The sequence below is a fragment of the Emydura macquarii genome, unplaced genomic scaffold (genome assembly GCF_026122565.2).
Source record: "Emydura macquarii macquarii isolate MOO-44397 ecotype Brisbane River unplaced genomic scaffold, CSIRO-AGI_Emac_v2 contig_2636, whole genome shotgun sequence".
In the NCBI taxonomy this organism is placed as follows: domain Eukaryota; kingdom Metazoa; phylum Chordata; order Testudines; family Chelidae; genus Emydura; species Emydura macquarii.
In genome coordinates this window covers 22947020-22974196 of record NW_027132773.1, presented here as the reverse complement: position 1 = coordinate 22974196, position 27177 = coordinate 22947020, and the positions used below count along the sequence as shown (strand labels likewise).

General features: G+C 43.7%; 1 protein-coding gene across 3 annotated transcripts in view; it reads left to right on the top strand.

Moving 5' to 3' along the window:
• The first annotated feature begins 2500 nt into the window (after positions 1 to 2500).
• The window catches only part of AASS (aminoadipate-semialdehyde synthase), a 44129-nt gene continuing 19452 nt past the window's right edge, over positions 2501 to 27177 (top strand). The window contains exons 1-14 of one of the 3 annotated variants that reach the window (XM_067564288.1): positions 2501 to 2620; positions 5819 to 6039; positions 9264 to 9440; positions 10967 to 11051; positions 11729 to 11796; positions 11897 to 12043; positions 12834 to 12912; positions 13004 to 13131; positions 13310 to 13458; positions 16064 to 16186; positions 16338 to 16449; positions 16884 to 16943; positions 17028 to 17095; positions 20232 to 20350. In XM_067564288.1, the coding sequence (XP_067420389.1) occupies positions 5827 to 6039; positions 9264 to 9440; positions 10967 to 11051; positions 11729 to 11796; positions 11897 to 12043; positions 12834 to 12912; positions 13004 to 13131; positions 13310 to 13458; positions 16064 to 16186; positions 16338 to 16449; positions 16884 to 16943; positions 17028 to 17095; positions 20232 to 20350 (1528 nt within the window). In that variant the 5' untranslated portion in view covers positions 2501 to 2620; positions 5819 to 5826. Of the gene's footprint in view, positions 2621 to 5818; positions 6040 to 9263; positions 9441 to 10966; positions 11052 to 11728; positions 11797 to 11832; positions 12044 to 12833; positions 12913 to 13003; positions 13132 to 13309; positions 13459 to 16063; positions 16187 to 16337; positions 16450 to 16883; positions 16944 to 17027; positions 17096 to 20231; positions 20351 to 27177 lie in introns of those variants that run through there. The other 2 variants (XM_067564289.1, XM_067564290.1) reach the window with 2 other exon arrangements.

The window sequence follows — 27177 nt, the reverse complement described above, 5'->3', positions numbered from 1 at the left end:
TGTTATAGTGAGGTAGAGAGGGGGAGACAGCTCCTCCAGCCCTGGTGCTGCAGCAGGACAGAGAGCTCCTCCAGCCAATGGCTGTGGCAGGAGCTAACAGCACTCCTCCGACCCCAGGGCCGTGGCGGGGAGATAGAGAGTTCCCCCGCTGTTGCCTCGGGTCAGAGGAGCACTCTGCCCCTCCCTTCCATTGCTGCCCCAGTCTTCAAGAGCACTCCGTCCCCCTGCTGTGGCCCCAGTGCTGAAGGAGGTCTCTGTCCCTGCCACAGGGCCGGAGAAGATCTCTGTCCTGGCCACCACCACAGGGCTAGAGGAACACTTTGTCCCAGCTGCGGCTATGGGGCCAGAGGACCTGTCAGCCCCCTGTAACAATCCTGGGCTGGAGGAGTTGACAGCTCCCCTCTTTCCCCCCCTCGCCTTGCAGCCTTGGCGCTGGAGGAGCTCTATCCCCCATGCCACAGCCCCAGGGCTGAAGGAGCTCTCAGCCCCACACCACAGTGGGCAGGGCTGGAGGTGGGATCCAGGGACCATGTTCTCTATAGCCCAAGGTTCGCTATTGTGAAGGGCATTATAGCCAGGGTTTACTGTATGTAGTTTTTCATAAGGTAAGTCTACACTTAAAATGCTACAGTGTCAAACAGCAGTGCTTCAGTGTAGATACTTATTACAGCCCTGGGAGGAGTTCTCTCATCACTGTAGGTAATCCACCTCCCCCAGAGGTGGTGCTAGGTTGATGGAAGAATTCTTCTGTTGACCTAGCGCTGTCTACACCAGGGATTAGGTCGGCACAGCTATGTTTCTCTAGAGCAGTGGTTCTCAAAGTGGGGGGCAAGCCCCCTGGGGGGTGCGAGATGGATCATGGGCGGGGGGAGGCGCAGAGCAAGGGACAGAGCTGGTCCAGCTTCACGCTCCCTGGAGATGGAAGCAGCCGCTGCTGCTGCCCACCTCCTACAGCAGCAGCAGCCCCCTACTGCTGCTGGGCATGCTTCCCATGCTGCTGCTGCGTTTGCACTACTGCTGCCCCCACTCCCCACTTCCTGTGCTGCTGCTCGCTGCTCCCCACTACCGCTGCTCCCTGGGTTGCTGCTGCCGCGCTTCCCACTTCCCGTGCTGTAGGCCCTGTTTTTTTTCTGAAAGGGGAGGTTCGGGGGAAGAGGGGTGCAATTGTTAGGGCCTACGGTGTGAGAAGTGCCCCCCTAACAATCACACACCCCTTTCCCCAAACCCCTCCCTTTCAGGAAAAAAACAGGGCCTACAGCGCAGGATGCACACCCTTTTTTTCTGAATGGCCCCCCCCCTTTCAGAAAGGGGAAAGCAGGGGGTGCGATTCAGGGGAAAGGGGGGGCACGATTGTTAGACAAAAGTCCACGGGGGGCTCCATTTAAAAAGTTTGAGAACCACTGCTCTGGGGTATGGATTTTTCATACCCTGGAGAGACATAGCTATGCTGATGTAAGTTTTCAGTGCAGACCAGCCTGCAGAGTCATAGATTCCAGGACCAGAAAGGATCATTGCAATCATCTAGTGACTATATTCTAGTCTCACTTTCTGTCTAACACAGGCCATGGAACTTTCCCAAAAGAATTCCTAGAAATCTTTAAGAAAAACCACCCAGTCTTGGTTTAAAAATGGTCATGATGGGAAATCCACCAGGACCTTTGATACATTGTTCCTAAGTTGTTCTAATGGTTGCTTCCCCTCACTGTTAAAAATGGACACCTTAGGTAGGCTGGTATATTTGTATTTAGTTACTAAGCACTGTTATTAGGAACCCAACTGTTTCCTGGTGGTTTCCCCATATTGTGAATGTTGTGTAGAGGGCAAAGACACAACACTGTTATATCTTATATGTATGTCTTATAACAGTGTTGTGGGGAAAGGAGAGCTCTGACTTGCTTGTCACTGATGGGATACACAAGAAGTTTGTCAGCTTGGGGAGGGGCTTGGATGCTTTTCAACGGCCGGGGGAGGTGGATGACCCTTCGATGCTGAGCTGCCTGTTTTGTCCCATGCCCCTCCCCCATTACCGTACAATTGATGCTAAAAATGCAGTACTGACACCCGCTTTATGAATGAGTTTCTGGTCTCCCAAATCGCCACCGTGTTGTCCCTGTCCCCGTGACCCCCAAATATTCCAGCTGCCCCATAGCTCTTTCGGGGAAAGGGGCTTCCGCTTCTTAGCCAACCCCTAGATTAAAGATGATCCCAGCAGCACTGCGGGCTGCACGTACCCGGGGCTGCCCCGTGTCCCTGCCAGCCCCCTGACTGTCAGGATCCAGGGGCGTTCCCATGTCCTTGTGCACCCCGGCTAGAGCCGACGCAGCAGCTGTAAGAGAGGCAGGCGCAGGCTGTGGCTGTAGCTGGGGGGGGAGTGTGCATGGGAGGGAAAAACGTAACGCCTGGAGGCCTTTTGCGATTGGCGGAAAGGGAAGGTTGTACCCGGAGGTCACACTCGATTGGCTGCCGGCGGGGGGCGGTGCCCCAGCTCCCCCAAGTGCTGTAAATAGACTGGTTGCGGGCTGCCTGCGCGCTCCGGGTTCCTCTTCCTTTGCGCAATCCCAGAGCCGGCGGCTCCGCGCTCCGCCCGTGTGTAACAAGCCCCGCTGCGCGGCGAGGTGAGGTAGGTGCCGCGCTTCCCGCGTGGGCTGAGGGGAGCAGCCACTGGGAGGGCCGTGGGCTCTGCATCCGATCCCTGCTGTGGGGTCCTGCCTTATATGGCCTAGACTCGCAGATCTGCGGCTGCCTCCGCGCCGCGCCGCGCTGCGCGTGGAGCTGCTCCAGCTGGGTCTGATCCGGACCTGGGAGGTCGCTCGCCATCAGGGAGGCGGTGGGGCTGGCGCGGCTGGGGCTCCCTGGGGCAGCGGGCTGGGCTCTGGGAGTAGCCACCCCCCGCTTTCCGTGGCTCTGCATCCCGGGCGGATTCCTTGGCAGCGGCTTCTCGCTCTCTAGGAATGTGTCGCGGGGCCTCGCCGCCGTGGGAACCGCCTGGCTGTCGGCGCCCTTCGCTCCCCACGGCGGTGAGCTCCTTGAGCACAAGTCTGCATCCTTCCTTTCGGCAACAAAGTAGCCACGTTCGGCTCCGGTTATGAGCCTTGCAGCGAGTCTGAATTTTCCAGCTAGTTAGTGATGGCTTCTTTTCTGGCTAGTGATTGGATTTCTCCCTGTCAGTCTCATTCATTCGTGGGGAAAACTGGGAAGAAGACCCAATACTCCTTCTAGCTGCATCTCTAGATCAGGTTACCTGACCTGTTCTGACTTGAGGGAAAACAAGTTTGGATCACGTGTGTGTTGGGGAAGGAACTATTCATGCCCCTTAGCAGAGGTGTATGTGAATCTGAAAGACACCATTGATTTAAAAATTCGTCTCTTGGGGGGAGGGAACCAACTCACCCCCACAACTTCGATCTGCTATTGTTGCAAGTAACATTTAAGATAAGTATAATATAAGATAAAGGAGAAGGGGGGAATATTTTTCTATATCTTCACTTTGCACTAGGTAGGTGGCAGAATTCTTACTTTTTTGTTAATTTCACTTGAGTCCATTTCAGTAGTTGTATGACAGCCATTCATGCAGGAAAAGGGTAGACAATTTTTTTTTGGGGGGGGTTAGAAAATGAGCAGATACAGCAGGAGAACACAGAAATTGGCTGGAGGATTCAGGCAGGTGTCGATACATGAGATTGTTTAATTTGAAAGCTAAGTACTTTTAAAAATGATTATTTAAAGTTAAACTCATGCCAAGTTCATCAGTTTGTGTCACTAAAACTATCATTACAAGCATAACCATGTACTCAGCATACCTTAAAGAGTTCCTGTCAATAAAATCTTATGTTCTAAATAAACCTATTTTACTATATTTAACATAATTAATGCTGTTATGATTATTATAAGTAAGAATTTTTTTAAAACAATCTTGCCATTCTTTATATGTCCCCTGTACATCTTTCAGCAAGGACAGTGAAAATCAGTGAGGTCAGTTTCGCTCTAAGATTTACTTTAGCAGTGTTTGGGTTTCAACAGCTTCTGGGAATGTTTGTCTAAAATCACCTGTTTTTATTGGAATGCAAAAAAAGTTTCCACAATGTTTGCTATTGGTCTTGCATTTTATAAAAAAATAACCTTGCGTTCATGCCAAATTTAAGGTGACAGTGTCCCTCTAATAGACCAAATGTCAAAAAATACAAAGCACTGTACAAACATGAAAGAAGACATGATCCTTGTCCCAGAATTTTGCATGCTAACTCTTCTCTGGTACTCCCTACCCAAGCAAGCAGACAAAATTCTGTCCCCGTCTGACGCATAACAGCCAGTTAGTTTCTTGTACAAGTGGGTCTTCAGCAGGAAATATAGTCTTCTTCCAGGCATTCTGCTCATAGAAGGGTGCTATGGAAGAATGTGAGAACTAAAAGGTTTGAATTTTGAAATAACTTCCTCTGATGCTGTAGGATGCTTACTATGTATTTCTCACTATGGTCCTGATCTTGCCCAGATTTATTGACACTCCTAACTTGAAGTCCATGAGCAGTCCTATTGCATTTAAAAGGTCTTTGTATGCTTAGTTAGGGATGTGCATAGGCCTTCGCAAAATTGGGGCATAAGGGTTAGATTTTCTAAGATATTTAAATGCAGATAGGCACCGAGACCCAGATCCTCAAAGAAATTTAGGGCAAGTCTATGCTACAAAATTAAGTCGACCCAAGTTACTTCGAAGTACAGATGCTGCAGTAATTGAATTGGTTTTACACATCCACACTACACTCCTTGTGTCAGTGGTGCACGTCTTCAACTGGAACACTTGCACCAATTTAACTGCCTGTGTGAGGCATTGTGGGACAGTTTCTGAAAGGTAGCAACAGTTAATGTAAGCAAGACAGTGTGTATACCAAAACTGCGTTGACTTAACCACATTGACTTAAGAGCTATCCCTGTCACAGAGGTGAAATTAAGTCCGTGTAGTAGGCAAGTTACATTGATGGAAACTACATTTTAGTGTAGACACTAACAGAGTTAGGTCAACGGAAGCTGCCTTACGTCTACCTAGCTCTGTAATGTAGACCAGGCCTTAGGCATCTAACTCCTATTGATTTCAATGGGAGTTAGGAAATTAAGTACTTTTTGAAGATCTGGATCCTAATGGGGTTTTCAAAAGTGCCTAGGCACCTAATTCACATTGATTTAAATAGGAGTTGGGTGTCTTCAAAGAACCAGTCCAAGGGTATTTGTCTTTGATCATGTAGCAGCCTTAACTCTACTTGGTTTTTATGAATTAATCTTTTCCTTATCACTATTCCAAGAGAGTTGGTGCAGGGTTTTGATACATTTTTGACTCTTGCATATTATATATTTATACTGGTGACTTAGTCTAATGGGCATTTTTGGTGACGCCTCCAGCACTGATCACAAATACAATAACTGGAATAAAAAAAAACCAAAAAACCTTGCACGTGAATAAAAGACCTTTTTATATAGCAATGGTGGTGGTTTGATTTTTGTGAAGTCACTCAAAGTGAAGAGAAAATAAAGCTTTGTAATGTTCTCTTACTGTTTCAATTGTGATTTTACATTAAAGAACTTACATTTGGTAATAAAAGTAAATTCAGGTTTCTCTTGCACAGGGAATCTGGAAATATTAGTGGTGGTAATCAGAAAATGGTGATGATTATTGCTAGTGTGTTATGATCATTATAGTGATTAGTAGCTGAGTGTGTTTTACTGCAGATTTCTAAGGAGACCAGAAATTTTTGCATAAAACACACTGGCTTCTGAGCACCCTTACAAACACTGTATCATTTAACTACTTTGTCTTTGTGGCCATCAGGTTCTATCATGCTCCGAGCATTCAGAGACACACATGTTAAGTTTAGGGTCCACCTTTTAAAGAACCGTCACCATCATAAACCTGTACTGGCAATCAGAAGGGAAGACGTTAATGCTTGGGAAAGAAGAGCACCTCTAGCACCAAAGCATGTTAAAGAGCTAACAAATTTGGGATATAAAGTCTTAGTCCAACCCTCAAACCGGAGAGCCATTCATGAAAAGGTAAGTTCTGCTGTGGTTCCCATTTAGATTAACCAGATTTAACATTAGTTTATTTAATTATGGTATTACAGCATGAGAGGATCTAAAGGAGGTAGATAATAGTGAATGTATGTTATTAGTAAGGATATGATTTGGTCCTGGAGGTCACAGATTCTGTGGCTTTCTGGGACATCTGTGACTTCTGAGGCAGGGTCTGACTTCTGAGGAGCAGCGGTCAGTCCGTGTGCTGCCACCCAACAACAGCCCAGCCAGCCACCTACCCAACAGATGATCGGGTGGGGCTGCCCCAGGCTTACTGCAGAACAGCTGATTGGCTGTCCAGACCACTGGAGCAGCAGGGCTGGAGCAGCTGCAAGCCCAAGCAGCTCTGATTCCCCCCCTGCCCTAAGGTATTTTTAGTAACGGTCAGGGGCAGGTCGTGGTTTCCGTGAACTTTTGTTTATTGCCCTTGACCTGTCCCTGTCTTTTACTAAAAATACCCATGACAGAATCTTAACCTTCCTTATTAGCTACTTTGTTATATATTACAATAAGGGATTATTTTTTCCCATTGACTAAAACAATGGGAATCATTGGTTAGATCTATAAGGCAATATCGATGTCTATTCATAGTTTGGTTTTTTTGGGTCTCTCCTGCTCTCCCCGGGCCTCCTCCCTACCTTCCATTATCTAAATTCTCAGTAGATTTTTTCATAGGGTCTTATGTAATTCACAGTGTCCTATGTAACTGTTTTTTGTCTTTTGCCTTGCTGCCTGAAGTCAGGCAGTATATTTCCCTTGATGCTGTGTGTACGTCCAGATGTAGCTTTTTTTCCAATCATGTTAGTTTAGTAGAGTTAGGTTGAAATGATTGCAGAACTCTGTTAAAATGCAGGCTACCATGTTTGAAGCCTTGTTAGCTGCCTATACTGTAGTCACGCTAACCTGAATTTTAATGAGGTGTTTCAGTTGTATTAAGTTGCATGTCACAATTGTGTTAATACACCCTTTTTACTCATCTAGTTATGGCCTAAGAGTGGGAGGAATATATTTGAAGGTGAAAAAAACCAAAACGCAACCTAGACCTGGTCTACACAAGAGAGTTTTGTCGACAAAACAATCCTGGTGTACACACTGCAACCACCCTTTTGTTGACAAAACTAAACCACCTTGACAAAAGGCGTAGGGCTTTTGTTGGCAGAGGTAGGGTGACAGTGTCAGTGTAGACACTGTGTCCCCTTATAGCAGTGAAGGGGCTATCATACTTGTCAATTGCTAGAGCAGAGGGTGGGGGGTCCTGGAGCCCGGCTTTGCAAGCTGCTGGGCTCCGGCTGCAGGTTGCAGGCAGCTGCCGCCTGGCTGCGAGCCTGGGAAATCTGGGCTCCCAGCCGGTGCAAGCTGTGGGTGGGCTTGAAGCCGGTCAGCAGCCGTATGGGGCTTGCCGGTGTCCCAGGGTGCAGCCGCCCACGCCCGGGCTCACAGCTGGGTGGCTGCAGCCCCGCTGGCAGCCTGGTTGGTAAGCCATGGGCAGCTGCAGCCCCGCTGGCAACCCGGGTGCCGGCAAGCCATGGGTGGCTGCAGCCAGCTGGCAGCCTGGGCACGGGCGATTGCAGCCCCACTGGTAGCCTGGGAGTTGGGAAGTCCCTGCGCCCCTGCTGGGATCAGTAGTGGTGGTGGGGCAGCTGGAAGCCTGGTGAGGACGCACTCCACCGACCCAAGGATTGCAATGTGGACATCAGCTTTCATAGCGGTGGCTGAAAGTGGACATATCTTATGTCGACAAATTTCTATAGTGTAGACAAAGTCCTACTGTCTAGTATTCAAGGATTTGTACTGTAACTAGATGTTTTAAGTAACAACCACATTTACACCAAAGATAATTTACTTTGTGTAAGTCTCTTTAGTTTTGTTATGCTAATGTTCAGCCTGGTCCCGCTGTCATTGAAGTCAATGGGAGTCTTGTCATCAACTTCGGTGGGAGTGGCATAACAGTATGGTTGAGTGGGTAAGGCACAGAAGTCCTAGCTTCTGTTCCCAATTCTGTGTCTAACCCACTGTATGGCCATGGACAAGTCACCCAATTTCTGTGTCTTAGGGTATGTCTATACTAACGGCAGCAAAGTTGCCGCTGTCAGATCAATCTTTCTGATCAGTCACCCCCTCAAGTGGCATAGCGCTGCGTTGACAGGAATGCGGCTCAGTGCAGTGAAGACGCCACGCAGAAGGGAAGCACAGCAGTCAATGGAAGTTACACAAGCTATTCTGCGTAGCTTGCATAACTCCCATCGACTGCCCCCGAATTTCCAGGTAAGTATAGACCAGGCCTTAGTTTCCTTATCTTAGAATTGGGAAAGTGATGCTTTACCTAGTTTTGAAGGAATGAAAACCTCTACAACCTATTTATTACTAGTAATAAGATGGGCCAAGTTCTGCCCCCAGGTGCAATCCTATGCAATCCCAATGAAATAATCCTTAAATAGTTAGGCACTTATTCCAGAGTATGTGCACTTACTATTTCTAAATAGAGGAGCAATGCTGATTTTTTTTTTCCAACCAGCTAAAGAATTACTATGATGCCTTGTCCATTTCAATTTCCTCCTCCCCCAAACACCAAAATGTAGACCCCATCAGGTGCATATAATCTGCCACATTAAAGGTTTAAATTTGAAGACATTTTGGGGTATAGAAGATCCAAGAGATATCTGAGCTGAAAAAACATCCCTTTATCCAGATATAATTCAAATAACTAAATTTATCTTAGAGTCGCAACCCTGCTGCTTTTTAATGATAAACCTAGTCTGGACTGATTTTTTTTTTTTTTTTTTTTATTGCTGAAGTACAGGAGAAGCAGAGTCAATAGAAGCATAAAAACACACCTTTATTTATTGTGATACTGTTGTGATGTTAAAATGAATATTTTATTAAATTTAAGTGATCTGTGAAATCTACAAGGAAATAATTTTAAGGTGATCACTTTACTGATGTGTAACCTTTTTTTGCCCTAATGCAATAGAACCCACTTTCTCATTAAATACCAAAATTAATATTAAAATATAAACTAATTCTGATCCTTTGAGGAGAAAAATATACATATCTAAGCTCTTAAACTCTTAACTAAGTTTGATTAGCAAGAAGCCTTAACTTGTTTCTGTATCTTTCTGCTTCATAAGTTATTTAAAGCCTTCCTTTGCTTTTTCTGCATTAATATCTAATAATGAAAGTGTTTCTTAATGCTCTATTTACAGGAATATATAAAAGCAGGTGGCATTATTCAAGAAGATATTTCTGAGGCATCTCTAATTGTGGGAGTGAAGAGACCGCCAGAGGATAAATTAATTCCCAAGAAGAACTATGCGTTCTTTTCTCATACTATTAAAGCCCAAGAGGCAAACATGTCTCTACTGGATGAGATTCTAAGAAAGGTAAATATAGTAGTAAGAAAGATCAGCGACTGTTAACACAAGGTGAAAAACAGGATTAAACATACAAGTGCAATGGAAAGTTGCCTACATATTCATAGAGATTTGTGTTTGCTATTCATGATACAATAGTAGAAAGTCCACATTATCCATAGTTGTTTTAAGAGATGCATTTAATTTTTAAGCTGTTTATATTGATTCTCTACACATCTGTGGGTAAGCCATAATACGGAAATAGTCAAGAGAGCATTGCGTATCCAAACACCATCTATAGGTTATCTATAACACATCACTTAGCAATGAGTTAGAACATATTGCTACACTGCAGCATTTATATTCTAAGCTTATATTTTAATATTTGTAACTAAGCTATAAACATTGATTGTAGGCTGAAATTGCCTTTCCTGGTTTCACTCAGGGACTTAATTATCCCACTTTGCTTATTGTTTATATAGTGCAGTGTGCTCACCTTGAACATGGTAGTCTTGGATATAATACACTTTTAAAAAAACTGCTTAAGTACTGTATATGATTTCCTAAGAGATGTGTCATTCTCTCCTGGTTAAAGAAATATGGGTCTACTTCTGACCTTTCTTGCCAGAGTAAATTGGGAGGAGAAGAAACATTGAAGTCAGTGGAATTGCTCTGGTATACTTGATACTGATATCAGGTCTAAAGGGTCTGGTATGCAGTCCGTATGTGGTTAACTGTCCCATAGAAGCCAATTCTGCCCAAGTAAGAACTGCAAAATTTGGCCCTTTGCATGTTTCATAACACCGGGTAAAATTCTGGCCTCATGGAAGTTTTGCCATTCTCTTGCAGCCAGAATTTCATCCTCTGTTTATTCAATATGGTGACTTGAGTGACTGTAGTTGTCCCTGAGAACAGAGATCCTCTGTCTATAAAGGGCATGAGCAGCAAAATTGCAAGTGTCTCCAGCAAGCCACAACCTTGATCTTCCAACTTCTTTGGAGAGAGGATACCCCTAATTCTAGTATCCATGCAATTTTTAATCTAATCTCACTTCTGAGATTGATTGCCAATGAGTGTGTCATTTGTGAAGTGGCAAATGTCCCATTAAGATTGAGTCACCTGCCATTTGGTCAGGATGCCGTTTGTGGGTTCTAACTTCTGGGTCAGATCCTCGTCCGGTGTAGCTTTGTCCCTGAACTGCTGATTTACACCAGATGAAGATCTGTCCCTCTAGATTCCTCAAAGATGGTCATGTTTCATTCCAGTGATCTGATGATGGCAGTGCTAACATTTTATTTCTTCACTTAAAAAAATTATGGAGGTTCTGCTTTTAAACCAAGCAAACCAAAACCAATCTGTTCTTAAAAAAAAAAAAAAAAAAACCTTTATTTTATAGTTGAAAATTCTATCTGTCATGTGCATTAGTGTGTCTTATGCACAAAACGTGACCCAAGGTGCATGTAAATGCAGTTCCCAGAGAAGCAGTATATCTTTGATTTTGCTGTTAAAATCAAATTTTAGTGAATACATAAGGGCAATTTATTATGTATTTTCAGGAAATTCGATTGATTGACTATGAAAAAATGGTTGATCACAGAAGCATGCGAGTGGTAGCCTTTGGACAGTGGGCTGGTGTAGCAGGTATAGTGCATAAAGCAATAAGTAGCCTCCACCAACATCTACACCTTTTCAGTTTACATTAACTTCATGAGAATCCAGACATGCAGTGCTTTTTGTAACTGCTGTACAGCTCCTGAGAACCTTTTTCTAGTCTGTTGCTAATTTTATTTCGGGCACACAGTATAGTCAATGTCCTGAGGATTCTCCCTGACTCTGTTATTTTACTTCCTATAAAGTCCCATATATCTATACAGAACCAGTATTTCTCTTGCCAGGAGAGCAGCTGCTTAACCTCATTGGAAGCAAAATCAATGACCCTAGGCCCACAGAATGTATGCTCTGACCCTTCCTGTGAGCCGAAGTGTGTGGTGAAGCTACAACACGTGCTAATCAGCCTTCTTGTGGCCCAGTCCTGATAGCTGTGTACTAAAGTATTTTATCATTTTTTCACTCTGTCCCTACAAAAATCTCACTACTCTTCAGTGTAATTTAGTGGTGTGGGCTTCTCTTTTCTCCCCATATATTTTATTTTTTCCCAAATGTTGGCATGTTTGATGGATGCCAAATGGAGGACCGAGGTCCCAGTCTGCTACTGAACCTGTGCTTTATCTTGAGTCCAGAGATATTTTGGGCATCAGTCACCGGAGATCCTCATGTGTCCATTCTTAGTTTATATTAACTGTGTAATTCTGAAATAGGAATGATCAATATTTTACATGGAATGGGATTACGATTTCTTGCCCTAGGACATCACACTCCTTTCATGGTAAGATTTTTACATAATGTCACTTGAACATTTTAGTAAAAAGAAATCTCATTGGATCTGGACAAACATGCTGACAAGAACCCTTTGCGTCTGGTTTCAGCACATTGGTATGGCCCATAACTACAGGAACAGCAGCCAGGCTGTGCAGGCAGTGCGGGATGCTGGCTATGAAATCTCTCTGGGTTTGATGCCAAAGTCTATTGGACCGTTAACATTTGTGTTTACAGGCACTGGTAATGTATCTAAGGTAAGAAGCCCTCTGCCCACCAGTGCAATACTTATTTGCTTTAGGTATCTTTTTACCTAAGTCCTATTGCTGCATTTCATATGCGTCAGACTAATTGTGTACATGTTTTCAAGGTGGGGTTTAATTTGTGCATTACTCTTGGAAGGCTAGATTTTTGCTATAATGTGGTATGAATTCCTAATGACCTTAGACTTACGCCTGTAGAGATGCGATAACACTGGTTGCTCGTCATAGATTATAAAAACTGGGATGCGCTCTCAAGGAAAGTGCTCCTCCCTCCCTTAAATGCTGTAGAATGGATAAGGGCATCTGTGCTAGAGAGCTTCTCTTTGCTTTAACTCTGCATATATTGTTACTCAAGGTTAGATTTCTGCGTTATTTATGTGGTGTAAGACTTGATAGACATTAGTGTCTCCCTAATGGATGGGATACTTGGTCTGATGGCTTAGGGGTTACTTTCTCCACTACCCCTGAAAGATGCAGTCATCTGCAGAAGCTCTTTGCCTTTTGGTGACTTTGCTTTTAGTTCACTAAGTTAAAATGAGTACTTGCTCATGTTACAAAGTGGCCCAGATTTCACGCAGCCTCCATTTCAGGTGGCATGTTGGTTCAGGTCGATTAGTATGTATCTCTTGTATGTAATCTGGCAGAACTGGCAAGACCTATTGAAAATGAGCCGTGGTGTGTATTCTGTGTTTGCAAAATTTAACAACTTTCTCTTTGCAATTTTTCAGTAGTCTATACTCCTTGCTGATGTTGACGTGATTCTGGGTCATATTTTTATCTGCAGGGTGCCCAGGAAGTCTTCAATGAACTCCCTTGCGAATTTGTGGAGCCACATGAACTGAGGGAAGTTTCCAGGTCTGGAGGTAATGTGAAGACACGTGTGATAAGTGTTAAAAATTTTTTGACCTGTGGTATTGCTTCTTAAATTACTGACTTTTCTCCTCTTTATCGCAGACCTTAGGAAAGTATATGGGACAGTGTTAAGTCGTCACCATCACCTTGTAAGGAAGAGTGATGGGGTGTATGACCCAGAGGAGTATGACAAATATCCAGAACTCTACACTTCTCGTTTTAATGTTGATGTAAGTATTGTGTCTGTTCTCAGTTCGAGGTTTTCCAAATACTGCCAAGAGCAAATACTGTTCCACATTCCCTTTAGTTAGGATATCATTTGTCTAAATGGCAAGATCAAATGCAAATCCGCTAGACTATCAGTAACATCCATGTGAGATCTTCTGGAATTTGTAACTTGCTTTGCAGATTGCACCATACACTACTTGTTTGATTAACGGAATCTACTGGGAGCAGCATACCCCTCGCTTGTTAAATCGACATGATGCACAGAAGTTGCTGGCTCCAATTAAACCTTCTTCTGCTGCAACTGAGGGTTGTCCGGGATTACCACACAAGTAAGGCATCTTTGTTTGGTAGTAATAATTATTCTCTAGCATTCTAATTAAGCAGTAATAATCAGTGGTTTCAGCACAGTATCTAATAAATACATTTACAATATATGAGAGAAACTTGGAAGCGGAACACCCAACCTACTCCACTCTCCGTTTCCCACCTGCTTCCCCATTTCTTTTTGTTTCATCTGGATTTTACACATCCCACTGACAAATGTTATTAATTTTTACTATTGACAAATAGCAGATCTGTAAATTTTATTTAATCCTGCACATGCTTTTCTCCATGGAGAAAGGATGAGAGAACAGATATGACAGATGTATTGTGTGTTCAGCTGAGATAGTTATTTGACATCAGAACTCATTAAATCTGAAGATTTATTTAAGTAAGATGACAAGAAATGCTTAATACAGTGCTATACAGAATACAGAAAAGGAAGCATGCCAAATCTGAGACCAGTGAAATGAGGCTGCCTGCCTGAGTTCACTTCTAACTCCCTAAAACTCACCTCTTATATACTGTTCAAAACAAAGACAAAATCCTTTATCATGCTTGCCCTTATTTTGAATCAATAAACCAAAGGTATTCATAACTAATTTATCATTACAAGGACAATCTGTGACCACAACTAGCCCTTAAGACATAGACATTGATCCATACATAAATGTTTTGCTGATAAATTGATTATAGAACACACCACATGTTCCTTGTCCATTTTGTCAATGACTAATTTTATCAAATACTGAATATTTGAGCCTCCCTTATCATTTCCACCATTTTTCCATTACAACGTATACCTATAACAGGTGTTTCTTTATACACTCACAGAAGAGACAAAGAAAATAAACAATTGACCATGGACACTTTTCATGGTATCTGATTTACATAATAAGATGAAGACAACTGTTCAACAATCCATTAATTTTGTCAATTACAAAAGATCTCTATCCAAGTCATTTTGACAGAAATAATCTCTTAGCGTAACTCCTGATAAACTAAAAGCACATTTCAATAGTTTATTATCTTATTAATTACAGAAAACATATGCCCCAGGTCAGTTACAAATGCTTTCTTTCTGGACCCAAGAGCAGCCATACTGGGTCAGACCAGTGGTCCATGTAGCCCAGTATCCTGTTTTCCAACAGTAGCCAATGCTTCACAGGAAATGAACAGAATAGGGCAATTATAGAGCGATCCCTCCCCTGTTGTCCACTCCCAAGTTCTAGCTGTTAGAGGCTTAGGACACCCAGAGCACGGGGTTGCATCCTTGATCATCTTGGCTAATAGCCGCTGATGAACCTACTCTTCATGAACTCAGCTAATTCTTTTTTGAGCCCAGTTATAATTTTGGCCTTCACAACATCCTCTGGCAATGAGTTCCACAGGCAGACTGTGCATTGTGTGAAGAAGTACTTCCTTTTGTTTTTTTGTTTTTAACCTGCTACCTATTCATTTCATGGGGTTGACCCCTGGTTCTTGTATTATGTGAAGGAGTAAATAACACTTATTTTCTCCACACCATTCATTATTTTATAGACCTCTGTCACATTCCCCTGTAGTAGTCTCTTTTGTAAGACGAACAGTCTGTCTGTTTTCATCTCTCCTTGTATTGTATAGAAGCTGTTCCATATTGCTCGCTAATCATTGTGTTGCCCTTCTCTGTACCTTTCCCAATTCTAATGTATCTTTTTTGAGATGAGGTAACCAGAAATGCATGCAGTATTAAAGGTGTGGATGTACCAGGGATTTATATAGTGGTATTACATTTCCTGTCTTACTATCTTTTTTTCCTTTTCTAATGGTTCGTAACATCTGGTTAGCTTTATTTAATTGCAGCTGCATGTTGAGTGGATGTGTTTAGACAACTATCCACAATGACTTCAAGATCTTTCTTAAGTGGCAACAACTTATTTAGACCCCATCATTTTGTATTTATAGTTAAGGTTGTTTTCCAATGTGTGTTTCTTTGCATTTATCAATATTGAATTTCATCTGACATTTTATTGCCCAGTCACCCAGTTTTGTGAGATCCCTTTGTAACTTCTTGTAGCCTGCTTTGGATTTAACTATTTTGAGTAATTTTGTATCATCTACAAACTTTGCCACCTCACTCTTCACCCCCTTTTCCAGATCATTTATGCATATGTTGAACAGTATATGTACCAGTACAGATCCTTGGGGGACCCTGTTATTGACTCTTTTCAGAGACAAAAAAAACAAACAAACAGACCATTTATTCCTATCCTTTGTTTCCTGTCTTTGTTACTGATCCATAGGAGGACCTTCCTTCTAATCCCCTGACTGCTTAATTTGCTTAAGAGCCTTTACTGAGGGACCTTGTTAAAGGCTTTCTGAAAGTCTACATACATTGTATCCAGTGGATCATCCTTATCCACATGCTTGTTGACCCCTTCCAAGAATGCTAGTAGACTGAGGCGTGATTCTCTTTAAAAAAGCCATGTTGACTCTTCTCCAGTGTATTGTATTATCTGTGTTTTGATAAGTTTGGTTGAAACTACTGTAGAGAACAATCTGTCTGATCTTTTGTAACTATTCTTATTTGCATTTTGGATAATTTTGTTCATTGTTTTTATTGAATTACTTTAGACTTGTGGCAATATGTGACATTTCAGCAGATACTGGAGGATCCATCGAATTTATGACAGAGTGTACAACAATCGACAGTCCATTTTGTATATATGACGCTGACCAGCATATTAATCATGACAGGTGGGAGAATCTTTCATTTTCACTGCTGTACTTTGTGTTTCAATATCATATTGTACTTAGACTACTAAATGAAGAGTCATGCTTTTGAAACATGACTGTTAAATACGTGACAAAAAAATGTAACATGGAATCACAATGTTCTCTCTTCCAGTGTGGAAGGTTTTGGGATTCTGATGTGTTCCATTGACAACTTACCAGCACAGCTTCCTATAGAAGCAACAGAATACTTTGGAGACATGCTCTTCACTTATATTGAAGAAATGGTAAGGCCTTGTGTGTTCAGTGATAGAGTGAAGATTTGAACTAAAACGTTGATGGTCTTTTGTGGCTCTTCTGGTCTGCCATATATAAATTTTAAAAAATCTGCTGTAGAACATAACTGAATTGGTCTGAAAAATGACTACTCCACAGAGTCTGAGGTAAAATTTCCAAAGGCACTGAAGTCCCATTTTCAAAAGTGACTGGCACTTAAGAGCTGAAGTCTCATTGCAAGTCATTTGAAACAATTGGGCCAGGAGAGTTCCAGGTTTCAGAGGTTGTTTAATGTGCAATTTCTGCATGTATTTTAATATGACTTAAAACCTTGACAGTTTCCTTCTTAATGAAGCAAAATTTTCCACAGAGGATTTATCTGTGAAAGTTCTCTGAAAATATATGGGAAATAAAATGCTCTGACTGAAATCCTTCATCTCCACAGCTGTTATCTGATGGCTCACAGCCTCTCGAAAGCCAGAATTATTCACCTGTTGTACGAGATGTAAGTCTTGCAAGCTATTTCCCTTCCTCTTCTGAACTAGTCCAGACGTAGGAAAAGTAATTTTATGTTTCATATACTTTGTAGGCAGTGATTGCGTCCAATGGATCTTTGACTGATAAGTATAAATATATCCAGAAATTGAGGGAGAGCAGGTAATGTATAGTGTGATGGGTTTTTTTATTTGTTTTGATTTTGTTGCTCACTGTCTTGATTCTGTGACTCAGGTTTTAAATAATCATCCTTGCCTTCTACCTTCCTTGTTGCATTTATTTAAATGGTGGTGGAATTCAGCTGTGTTGATTTATGTGGTTAAATTTGTCCTGGGTTGAGTCTCACTATTGAGTCTAACCTTATTAGCATATATTGCTAATTAATGCTGAACCTGATGAAAAGCAAGAGAAACAAATATTTGCAATGTTTGCATCAGGACTTCTCAGGCAGAAAATAATTGCATGTTAACAGTATTCTTCCATCCTTGCACCTTCCAAACATGCAGCACTAGCTTATTTAAGGCTGGGTGGGCTCCGAGGACCTGTAATGTAATTTTGAAGACTTCTTCTAGTTTTAGTACTATAGACTTGGGAAGAACTGCAGCATTGTTCTGTGATTAGGTATATTCAGGATTCTGCCTAAAGGCCTCTGACTTTCCATTTGGTTGAGGTACCATTCTATCCTTGTCATGTCTCTTTTTATCTTGCAGTGGTAAAAATGAATGGAGCGGATGGGGTTAACTTTATTTGCTTAAAGTACAAATTGTTTCCCCTCCCAGTTATTCCTAGTACCCAACACACACTTTATTTTTATGGGATAGCCTTGTTTTGGCAGTGATTCACTCTGTCTCTGTGGCTTTTGGTTAGTCATGGCTGGAGCACAAAGTTTTTGTGTATGCTGTTATGGTAGACAACCTTATCGGGTTGTCTTCATTAGCACACCTTCTTACTCCTTGCGCAGCATTATGGCTTCTCTTAGCTCCCTTCTTAACCTCTTGCATGGTATAGTGTGCGCTATGTAAAAAGCTGAAGACTCTTTTCCAAATAAGTTAACTTGGGGGTTGACTTTTTGGTCTTTTTGCAGAACAGTGTATTGCATAACCCCGTCCTCCCTCCCCTCCACCCCCAATATAACTCATTTAGCTAAAGGAAGAGTAGTACTCACTCATGCCAAGCCTTTTCTCTGATGCCTTCCCTCCTAGAGTTCTTTGGCACTAATGCAAATGCTCTTACTGTTTTAAAACATGATGGTTTACCCAAAGAGGAGAGAAGGTTGGGTAGTTTACTCTACACCCTTTTCCATACTCTTCACCACTCTGCGTAACAGATGCTGTCTATGGGTTCCTCGTGCGCAACTGCAAATGGCACATCCCTTTAACGAACAGTAATATTTAAATGTCCAAAGTGCTGTACAAAGATTAATTAATTGACGCACCAACACATAGGTTGGTGATGGGTAAGGATACATTTTGGTCACGGATTCCATGACTTCTGGGGCAAGGCTGGAGCAGCTGTCAGCCCCAGGACTGCTGCTCAACAGCTGACCAGTGGCTAGCCACTGTCGCAGGAGTAGCGGTGGGGCTGGAGCAGCTGCAAACCAGGGCAGCTCTGTTTGTCTGTTCCTGCTGCGCCGCCGCCTCCCCCCCGGGTATTTTTAGTAAAAGTCAGGGGCAGGTTGCAGCTTCCATGAATTTTTGTTTATTGCCCGTGACCTGTCCCTGACTTTACTAAAAAATACTTGTGACAAAATCTTAATCTTCGTGATGGGCAATAGTTCATTTGTTCTCTTCTGGAATATACAAACTTTGCTGGAATTATTGATGTACCAAAAAATGTCTCTTAGCGGCTTGTACTTGTGCTTGTCTTACAAGGAGGGATTGGCCAATCCCAGTTTGGTTATACTCTCGCCATTGGACAATTAGAACTAGAGATCAGTTTGTTTAGACACTTGGTATTGCAAAAGCCATTTCCTCTGCAAGGAGTCTTTTCTCTGTTCCAAAACTGGTAGTGCAGTCTACTTTACCCCTCTTCACATGTCTGTGTGTATGTATACATCTGGTGTAGGCATGGAATGCGTGGAGAGGCCACCACTCTTTCCCTGTGGGTGAGAGAGTAGTATCCTAGGGGAAGAGGATCTTGCATCAGAGCTGATCATGGGGCTGTTGGAGGAAAGGTTCTTTGTCCTATCATGCCAAAAGACCTACAATGTGGTATTTAATGGTTGTTGTTGGTTCATGGAGTAATGCTGGTACTGTTGTTCACATGGTCCCAGATTTGACAAGCAAGTTTACTAGGTAGGTACTCTCTGAAGCCATTGCCTATATAGGTTCCCACAGTCCCCTGAAGTGATTCTGGTACAGTCTGTCCAAATTTGGCCTCTCAACCACGTAATTTTCTGTTCCTTAGAGGTCACAGATGACATTGGAGGGCACTAGGACAATATGGAACCTTGCAGTATCAGCCCAAGATGATGATACAATCAGGTCACTGAAGCGGTCAGGTTGTTTTTGAACTAGAGTAAATGATGGATTTTCTAACCTGAAGTCTTGAAATCAAGCTTTGAGAACTTCAGTAACTCAGACAGTGGTTATGGGACTATTGTAGAAGTGGATGGGTGAGGTTTCGTGAACTGCAATGTGCAAGAGTTTGTATTAGGTGATCATGATTCTTACTGGCCTTAAAGTCTTTGGATCTATGAGGTTGGGATAGTTTGGCTATCAAGGAAAATGCCGTGACTTCTGAGGAAGAACGAGACATCATAGCTGCTGGAGGAGCAATGGAACAGGGAGAGAGTGGTGTGGCCCTTTTGAGGCTGGATTTAGACATTTCCCCTGAAATAGGAGTTGTGCAGTAGAAATTCTGAAGTTTAGGGAAGTGATGTGACGTATTGTACTTCATTTAGATCAGTGTTTCTCAATTGGTGGTTCCGCGGGAACTCTGTTAGGGTTCCGCGAGCAGCTGTTCTCCGCGCCGCCGAAAAAGGGAAGATGTCTCAGATTTTCCAGCGGAGGGTATCCAGTGTAAGTGTAATTTAAGTGAGAAATGCTGATCTTTGCTTATTTCGACATTTGAAGACTATTAAGAGTTTGGGGGGTTCCGCAATTATTTATGGAGTTCAAAAGGGTTCCGTGGCCAAATTTAATTGAGAAACACTGGTTTAGATAGTCAGGCCCCAGAACTTAAACTTCTGCCTGAAACGAGCTCTTTATTTGTAAACTTACTGAAACATACTGACTTGGCATTGGCTTGAGCAGTTTGCTTATCCTGTATGTTTTTAATTTTGACTATATCCCTTTAGGGAATACTCACGGTCACTGACCAAGGATAAGAAGAGGGTCTTGTTACTTGGATCTGGCTATGTTTCTGGCCCTGTGATAGAATACCTCACTAGAGATCCCAATGTTGAAATCACAGCAGGTATGTAAAGCTTTACTTGCCTTCAAGTATTAAAGAACTGTATTAAGATTAATGTATATATACTGTGTATTAAGGAATTATTTCATTTTGTGCCAGCATGACAGAATACTTAACAACTTTTAATTAACAGCATGTGATGTGTGCTATGGGAACACTGTATTCTACATTTGTAATTATTGTGCACCCCATTCAAAAAATGATTCTGTAGCTTTAAGAACACCTGTAAGGGACACCAACTTGAAGATCACATTGCTATCTGAAAATATTTTATCTGTTTATTGTTACAGGTAGTACCTAGAAGGAGACTGCAAAGAATATTTTTCTTTTCAGCTTGTTTGCTTCCTGCATCGGATAGTACTTTGTGCATAGTCAATTTCATTCTTTCCTTGACCACCAGCTGCATTTTTGGTCTTGTGCAAAAGCATTTTTATGTGCTTCTCTGGCGTATAGGCTCGCATGTGCTATCTTTCCCCTTCTCGAAAAAGAAAGTGTTAAATCAGCAACAGTGGTAGCAAATAGGCAGCAGGCAGATGTATGCACAGACAGGATGGGGAAGGTGGGACGAAGTTTGGCCAGATGTTTGCTGTCAGGCATGTCCAAAGTAACCTTCCATTCATCACCAAGGAAAGGAGATTTAAAAAAAAAAAGAGAAAAATTCAGAATAGACCCATTAAAGGGATCTCTTCCATCAGGAAATGGGTTATCTTGAAATTAGTTCACTTAAATTCTGGTTGATGTGTCCCTCTTAAGAAGAGCTAATGAGGTGCATGTATATATAACAAGCATCTCTCATGATCTTTCTTTCCTGCCTATGCTACCTAATCCCACTCTGTTTGACATCCTTTGCTGTGGTAGTGCTGCTTGAATTACAGTAGCATGTAGAGAGCCCAGTTGAGTTGGAGTCTCTATTGTCATAGGCATTATGTAACTATGCAGTAAGAGACAGTCCCTGCTCTTAAGAGCTTGCAATTTAAACAGGCCAAAGATAAAGCGTGGAAGATGAAACGGATGCACAGAGAGATGAAGTGACTAGTCTAATATCACACAGCAGGTCAGAAGCAAAGTCAGGAATAGAAATATCACCTCCTGACTCTCAGTCCTGTACCCCTACGCACTTGACCAGGCCATGCTGCTTTTTCTGTTGGGCTGTGTCTTTTATGCAGTAAACTCTTTGGCAGTAGGACCCATCATTTTATTACTTTGGAAAGGACGGTACATACCGCATAATGCTGTATGAATAATTAAAACAAAAAACTCCACTTCTTTAAATTCCTAATTTGTTTAGTATGTGTAGACCTAAACCTACAAATAAATACATTTTTAAAATAACACTTATAGATTTTCTTACCTCTCAGGCTGTGGATACAGTGTTTCTCCTGCAAGTTGATGAAATCCTAAAGCACTGTAATGATTACAGTTTCCTGATCCCATAATCTGCTGCAGGAGAAACAATCCTGAACTCAGTTCCTGGCATTTCAGTTTACTTTTCAGGCTGTAAACCTGTTAATGGCCATAGGACTACTCACCTGGGTCAGGGTTCTGTAAGTGGCCCCTATATCACAACACTAAGACTAGTTTTCTAGTGCTGCTATCCTCTAAATGGAGAAGAACAGAAATTGCTGGCCAGAGCTTTGCATAGTTCTAGGTGCTGTATGTGAGATTGTGTTGGGCGTGGCGGAGCGGAATGCTTCATCCACCTAGATCATCTTCTTTCAGGCTTTTCTGTGTTTGATCCTCTTGAATTTTTCCCAACAGTTTCTCCACTGACTCTTTATCTCAGAACAGGTACTGTTTGCCTGCATGAGTTCATGATAGTTTTGGCTAGTCCTAGTGTAGCTAGCTGCTGTTATATTTTCTGGCAATACCCTTTTATTTTATTCCTTCCAGCTCTTGTCCTATTGCTTTGTGTCAGGATTAATATTCCAGAGGAAGTATACTTTTTGGGATCCCATCAGTGTCTCCCTTGTGAATTGTGACCAACATTTGTCTCATTCCAGAATATTCACATTGTTCTACCTCTCCATGTGGCTTTTCCCTACATTCTGTGTAAGAATTCCCTAAGCATTTTTTTGGCTAATGGATCATCTTTTGGATCCAGGTCCAGCACATACTTCTTAATGATGAAGGGGATCAGATGTATCCCCTTATCAGCAGTCCACTCACTCTTTTTCTTTGAAATTCTTTTTTGAATTTCTAATGTGAGAGTGAGAGTGACATGTTCATTTGAGAGATTGAGACTCCAGCCCTCCGGACCATATCTTGATCTCCATTTGAATCTATTCCCTCAGTCCCACATGAGGGACTAGATTAAACAGCTTTGGGGGAGGCTTGGGAGTTGTTTTCTTGCCCTTTCTACACTACAACTGTTCTTCGAGTGCTTGCTTATGTCGATTCCATTCTAGGTGCATGCTCACCTCCGTGCACAGTTACTGGAATTTTTTTCCCCTTAGCAGTAGCTGTAGGGCTGGCTCCGTTGCCCCCTGGAGTCCCGTGCACATTCTGCGGTATAATAGGCACCACCAGCCCCACGCTCCCTCAGTTCCTTCTTTCTGCCCGTGACGGTTGCTGGAACTGTTCTGCTTGCCTTCGCAAGTGCTCCTGTAGTACCCTACAGCAGCGTTAGATAGTTTTATTGTTCTTTGTTAATGAAGTAGTTGTAAATAGTTAGGAATATCCCTGCTGGGACCTTCGCCCCGGAGCGAGGCATGCCCTGGTCTCCAGGTTTCAAGGCCTGCATCTCCTGTAGAAAGCCCTTCCCTCTTAGTAACCCCATGACAGTTGTCAAAAGTGCCTGGGGCAAGCTCAGAGAAAGGAGAAGTGCAAGATCTGTAAGGCTTTCAGGCTGCAGACCCAAAAAGAGAGGGAAATCTGCCTGATGACATTGCTGATGGAGGCAGCGCAAAGACCAGCCTCCAAGCCGGCATGGTCTACCTCGCTGCTGAGCATCGCATCAGGGCAAAGCGCCCAGTTGGAACCGGCCCCACCACGGCACCCGACCTTTTCCTCTTAGACCACTCCCTCTCACTGAAGAAGTCCAGGGAAGTGGGGTCAAGCGTGGGACCCATACTGGACCAACCGGCTGAGGATCAGCAGGAGAGGGGATCGCTGCCCAGAAGTGCAACTCCGATAAGAAAACCACCCCTGACTCCTGGGAGTGGTTGGGGGCCTCTTCAGATTATGGTGCCATCGACACCGGAGGCGTTCCAGGCAGCAAAGAACCTGATGGCCCTCCCTTTGCCGCTTTCTCCTAGGCCCCTGGTGCCATTGAAAGAGAAGGCTCCAGTCACCAGAGGGAAGCCTGTGATGAGTCCCCTGCAATGGCTGCACTGCTCTCCTGAACAGAGGCATCCATCCCTGAAGACTAGGTCACTGTGCAGGGAGTCATTGTCATGGCACTGGTCTCTGAGAGGGCGCTCCCGATCCCTGTCTTTGGGGCGTTCCTGGGCATTGGAGCATCACCGTCAGAGGTGATCTTCGTCGTCCTCATAGCACTAATCATGGTCTTCAGCACCAATGGCCTGGCATTCTGATGGATGGCAAGAAGACTAGAAGACAAGGGAGGCGAACAGTCATTCTGGTTCTGCACCACAGATATGCCACTTCTGCAATGAGCTGCATGCTGTTCTCAGTGGTGACCCTTCCCACTACCCCCAAACACAACATGGATTCCTCCCAGGAGTCTGAGTCTCAGGCAACAGTGAGGAGGGCTTTTTTGGGTGAGGAAGAGGAGGAGAATGGGAGACAGACAAGCATTCTCCCCGAAAATGGTGAGCTACTTATAACCCCGGATCTGTCCAGCCAGTTGCAGGACAGCATCATAGCAGAGCGTGATGCTGTGGAAGGCACCTCTGGTGAATGTGCAATTCCAATCAAACTGTAGGGGTTACATCCTCTTATGTTTCATGTAATATGAAAAAAAGGTGAGGTGCAGTGGGTATTTGTTTCCTAGTAGCCATTCCAGCCATACAGAGGGTGGCCCTGGAAAAGGCTGTTTTTATGTGCACAGGGATGGCCCGGGAATCCTCCATGGAGATCTCCAGGAAACTTTCATGGAGGTACACTCCAATCCATTGCAGAAGGTTTCTGGGGAGGGCTGCCTTATTTCTTCCACCACAGTAGGACACTTCCTCATGCCATTCCAGCATTAACTCTGCTGGCATCATTGTGGCACACAGCATAGCAGCATGAGGATCAAGTCTGTACCCAGTTACTTGCAACATATGTTCCCTTGCCACTTCTGTTGCCCTCAGGAGACTGATATTGCATAGGGTCACCAATGGGAGATGGTGGAAGTTTTCGGAAATGCTCATACCACAAACAATAGAGCATGTGATTTCCCCCCCCCCCCCCCCCAATGGTGATTTCCAGATTCCTCAGCTGCGGTTTCCCTAACGTGCCGGAGGTTTGGGTGGCAGGAATCGTTTCTAACCTCAGAATCTGCAAGCCCAGAGTGACTACTACCAGCAGCGTTATGGGAAGAAGGGGTATTCCTGTGTTCTCTTGTGGCCACAATTCCTACCCCCGGAGCTGTCTCTGACAAAGACTGCACTTTGGAAAGTTTAAAGCTGATCCTCTGTCTCCAAGCACTGTCCATGTTGCTAAGGGGAGGGAACATTGGCCATCTGCCCCCCTGTGCTCCCGATGTGGGTTATCCACAAATTACAGCACAAGGCCCATCACCCATGCTGCTGGCCCATATTCACCATGGCTGAAACAACAAACCAGTTAACTGAATAGCTAGGGATACTGGTTCTTGCTTGCACTTCAGTGTAATATGGGGAGTGATTTTTAAATAGCAACTTTGCATTAGACCCATGGTGTGCACTGACAATGGTTGCTTGGCCTTCAGTACATCCTCCACACTGGCAGAGAAGCTTTCACAGATTAGAAGAAGGAAAAAGAATTCATGTGCTGACATGTTCAGTGAGATCATGAACGCTTCTGGGACAGCTGACACAGAGCTTAGAGCCTGGAGGATTTCATTCTCTGAAAAACTGGACATAGAGAGCAGGAGAGCATCCTAGGAGCATGAGCATGCCACGCAGGATGAGATGCTGTGGATTATGAAGGACCAATCAGATATATTGATGTATCTAGTTGAGCTTCAAGAAAAGCAGCTTGAGGCTGGACTCCCTCTGCAGCCATTGCAAGATCGGCCTGCAAGCATTCCCCCCCCCCGTCCCACCCGCTCCCACATGTTCCGGGAGGGGGGGAAGGTTCAGTATGAAGACCTTTGATGGACAATACTCCTGTGCTTTCACAGACAAGCTGACTTGGCTTCTCCCCTTCCAATTTTATCACACCAGTTTGCCTAAGGTTGTTACTTTCCTGTTCTTCCAGTTTTTTGTGCAATAAAGGTCAACATTTTGAGAGAGAAATACTCTTTATTTATTCCAAGCATGAGGGTTTGGAGAGGGAAGGGGAGGTGCAGGGAAACTGATGCAACGGAGGGGATGGGAAGGCACATGTTACTGTGGCTCATTACTGAAATGGGTTTTCAGAATCTCCTGGAGACACAGCTCCTCACTTGACTCTTCTTATTGCCCTGGTATCAGGCTGGCAGCTAAGTTTGAGCAACCAATCTGCCTTCACGCTCCACCCTGCGGAAACTTCTCTTTCTTTGCCTCACAAATATTATGGAGCACACAGCAGGCAGCGATAGCAATGGGGATATTTCTTTCACTGAGATCTAACTTAGTAAACAAACTGCGCCAACGACCCTTTATATGTCAAAAGGCACATTCCACCACCATTCTGCACTTGTTCAGCCTATTCTTCAGCTGCTTCTTACTGCTATCCTGGTGGTCAGTGTAAGGCTTCATGAGCCATGGGAGCAAGGGGAATGCTGGGTCTCCCATGATCGCTATTGGTATTTTAACATCATCAGTGATTATTTTGAGATCCGGAAAGAGAGTCCATGATTGCAGCTTTTTGAACAGACCTGTGTTCCTCAAGGTGTGCGCGTCATGCATCTTTTGTGACCTTCCCCTGCTGATGTCAGTGAAATGGCCCCTATGATCCATCAGTGCTTGCAATACTGCTGAAAAGTATCTTTTTTGATTTATGTACTCTTTGGCAAAGTGGTGTGGTGCCAAGACTAGGATATGTGTGCCATCTATCACCCCACCTTAATTGGGGAACCCCATCGTGGCAAAACCACCCACTGTGTCCTGCACATTGCCCAGAGTCACTGCCTTTCTTAGCAGAAGTCAATTAATGGCCCTGCATACTTGGATCATAACAACTGCCATGGTGGACTTACCAATTCCAAATTGATTCCCCACTGACCGGTAGCAGTCCGGCATTGTAAGCTTCCACAGAGGGATTGCCACTCGTTTCTCCACTGTCCAAGCAGGTCTGATTTTAGGGTTGCTGCTCCTCAGGGCTGGGGAAAGCTGTGCATAAAGTTCCTGGAAAGTGGCCTTCCACATTCAAAAGTTCAGCAGCCACTGCTCATCATCCCTTAGCTACAATATTGATGCACTCCCATGAGTCAGTGCTTGTTTCCCGGGACCAGAAACAGTGCTCCACCATGTTCAGCTGCTGCGAGACTGCCAGCAGCAACCGGGAATTGTTTCGTTCTATGGCTTGCAGCAGGGCTGCTTGAAGGACATAGCAATGTTCTGCATGGCGGCTCCTGTCTTGGCTCTGGAAATACTGCAGGATAAGACACAAGAAGTTTGTGATGCTTGCAACAAGTGTGCAGAGCTAAATGGGCTCCATGCTTTAGGGTTATGACGTACGCAGTAAGCTAGGCTTTCGAAAAATGGCTCTAAAATTATGGGTTCTTTGCTATCAGGGTAGGGAGGGAGGAAACTGCTTCATGG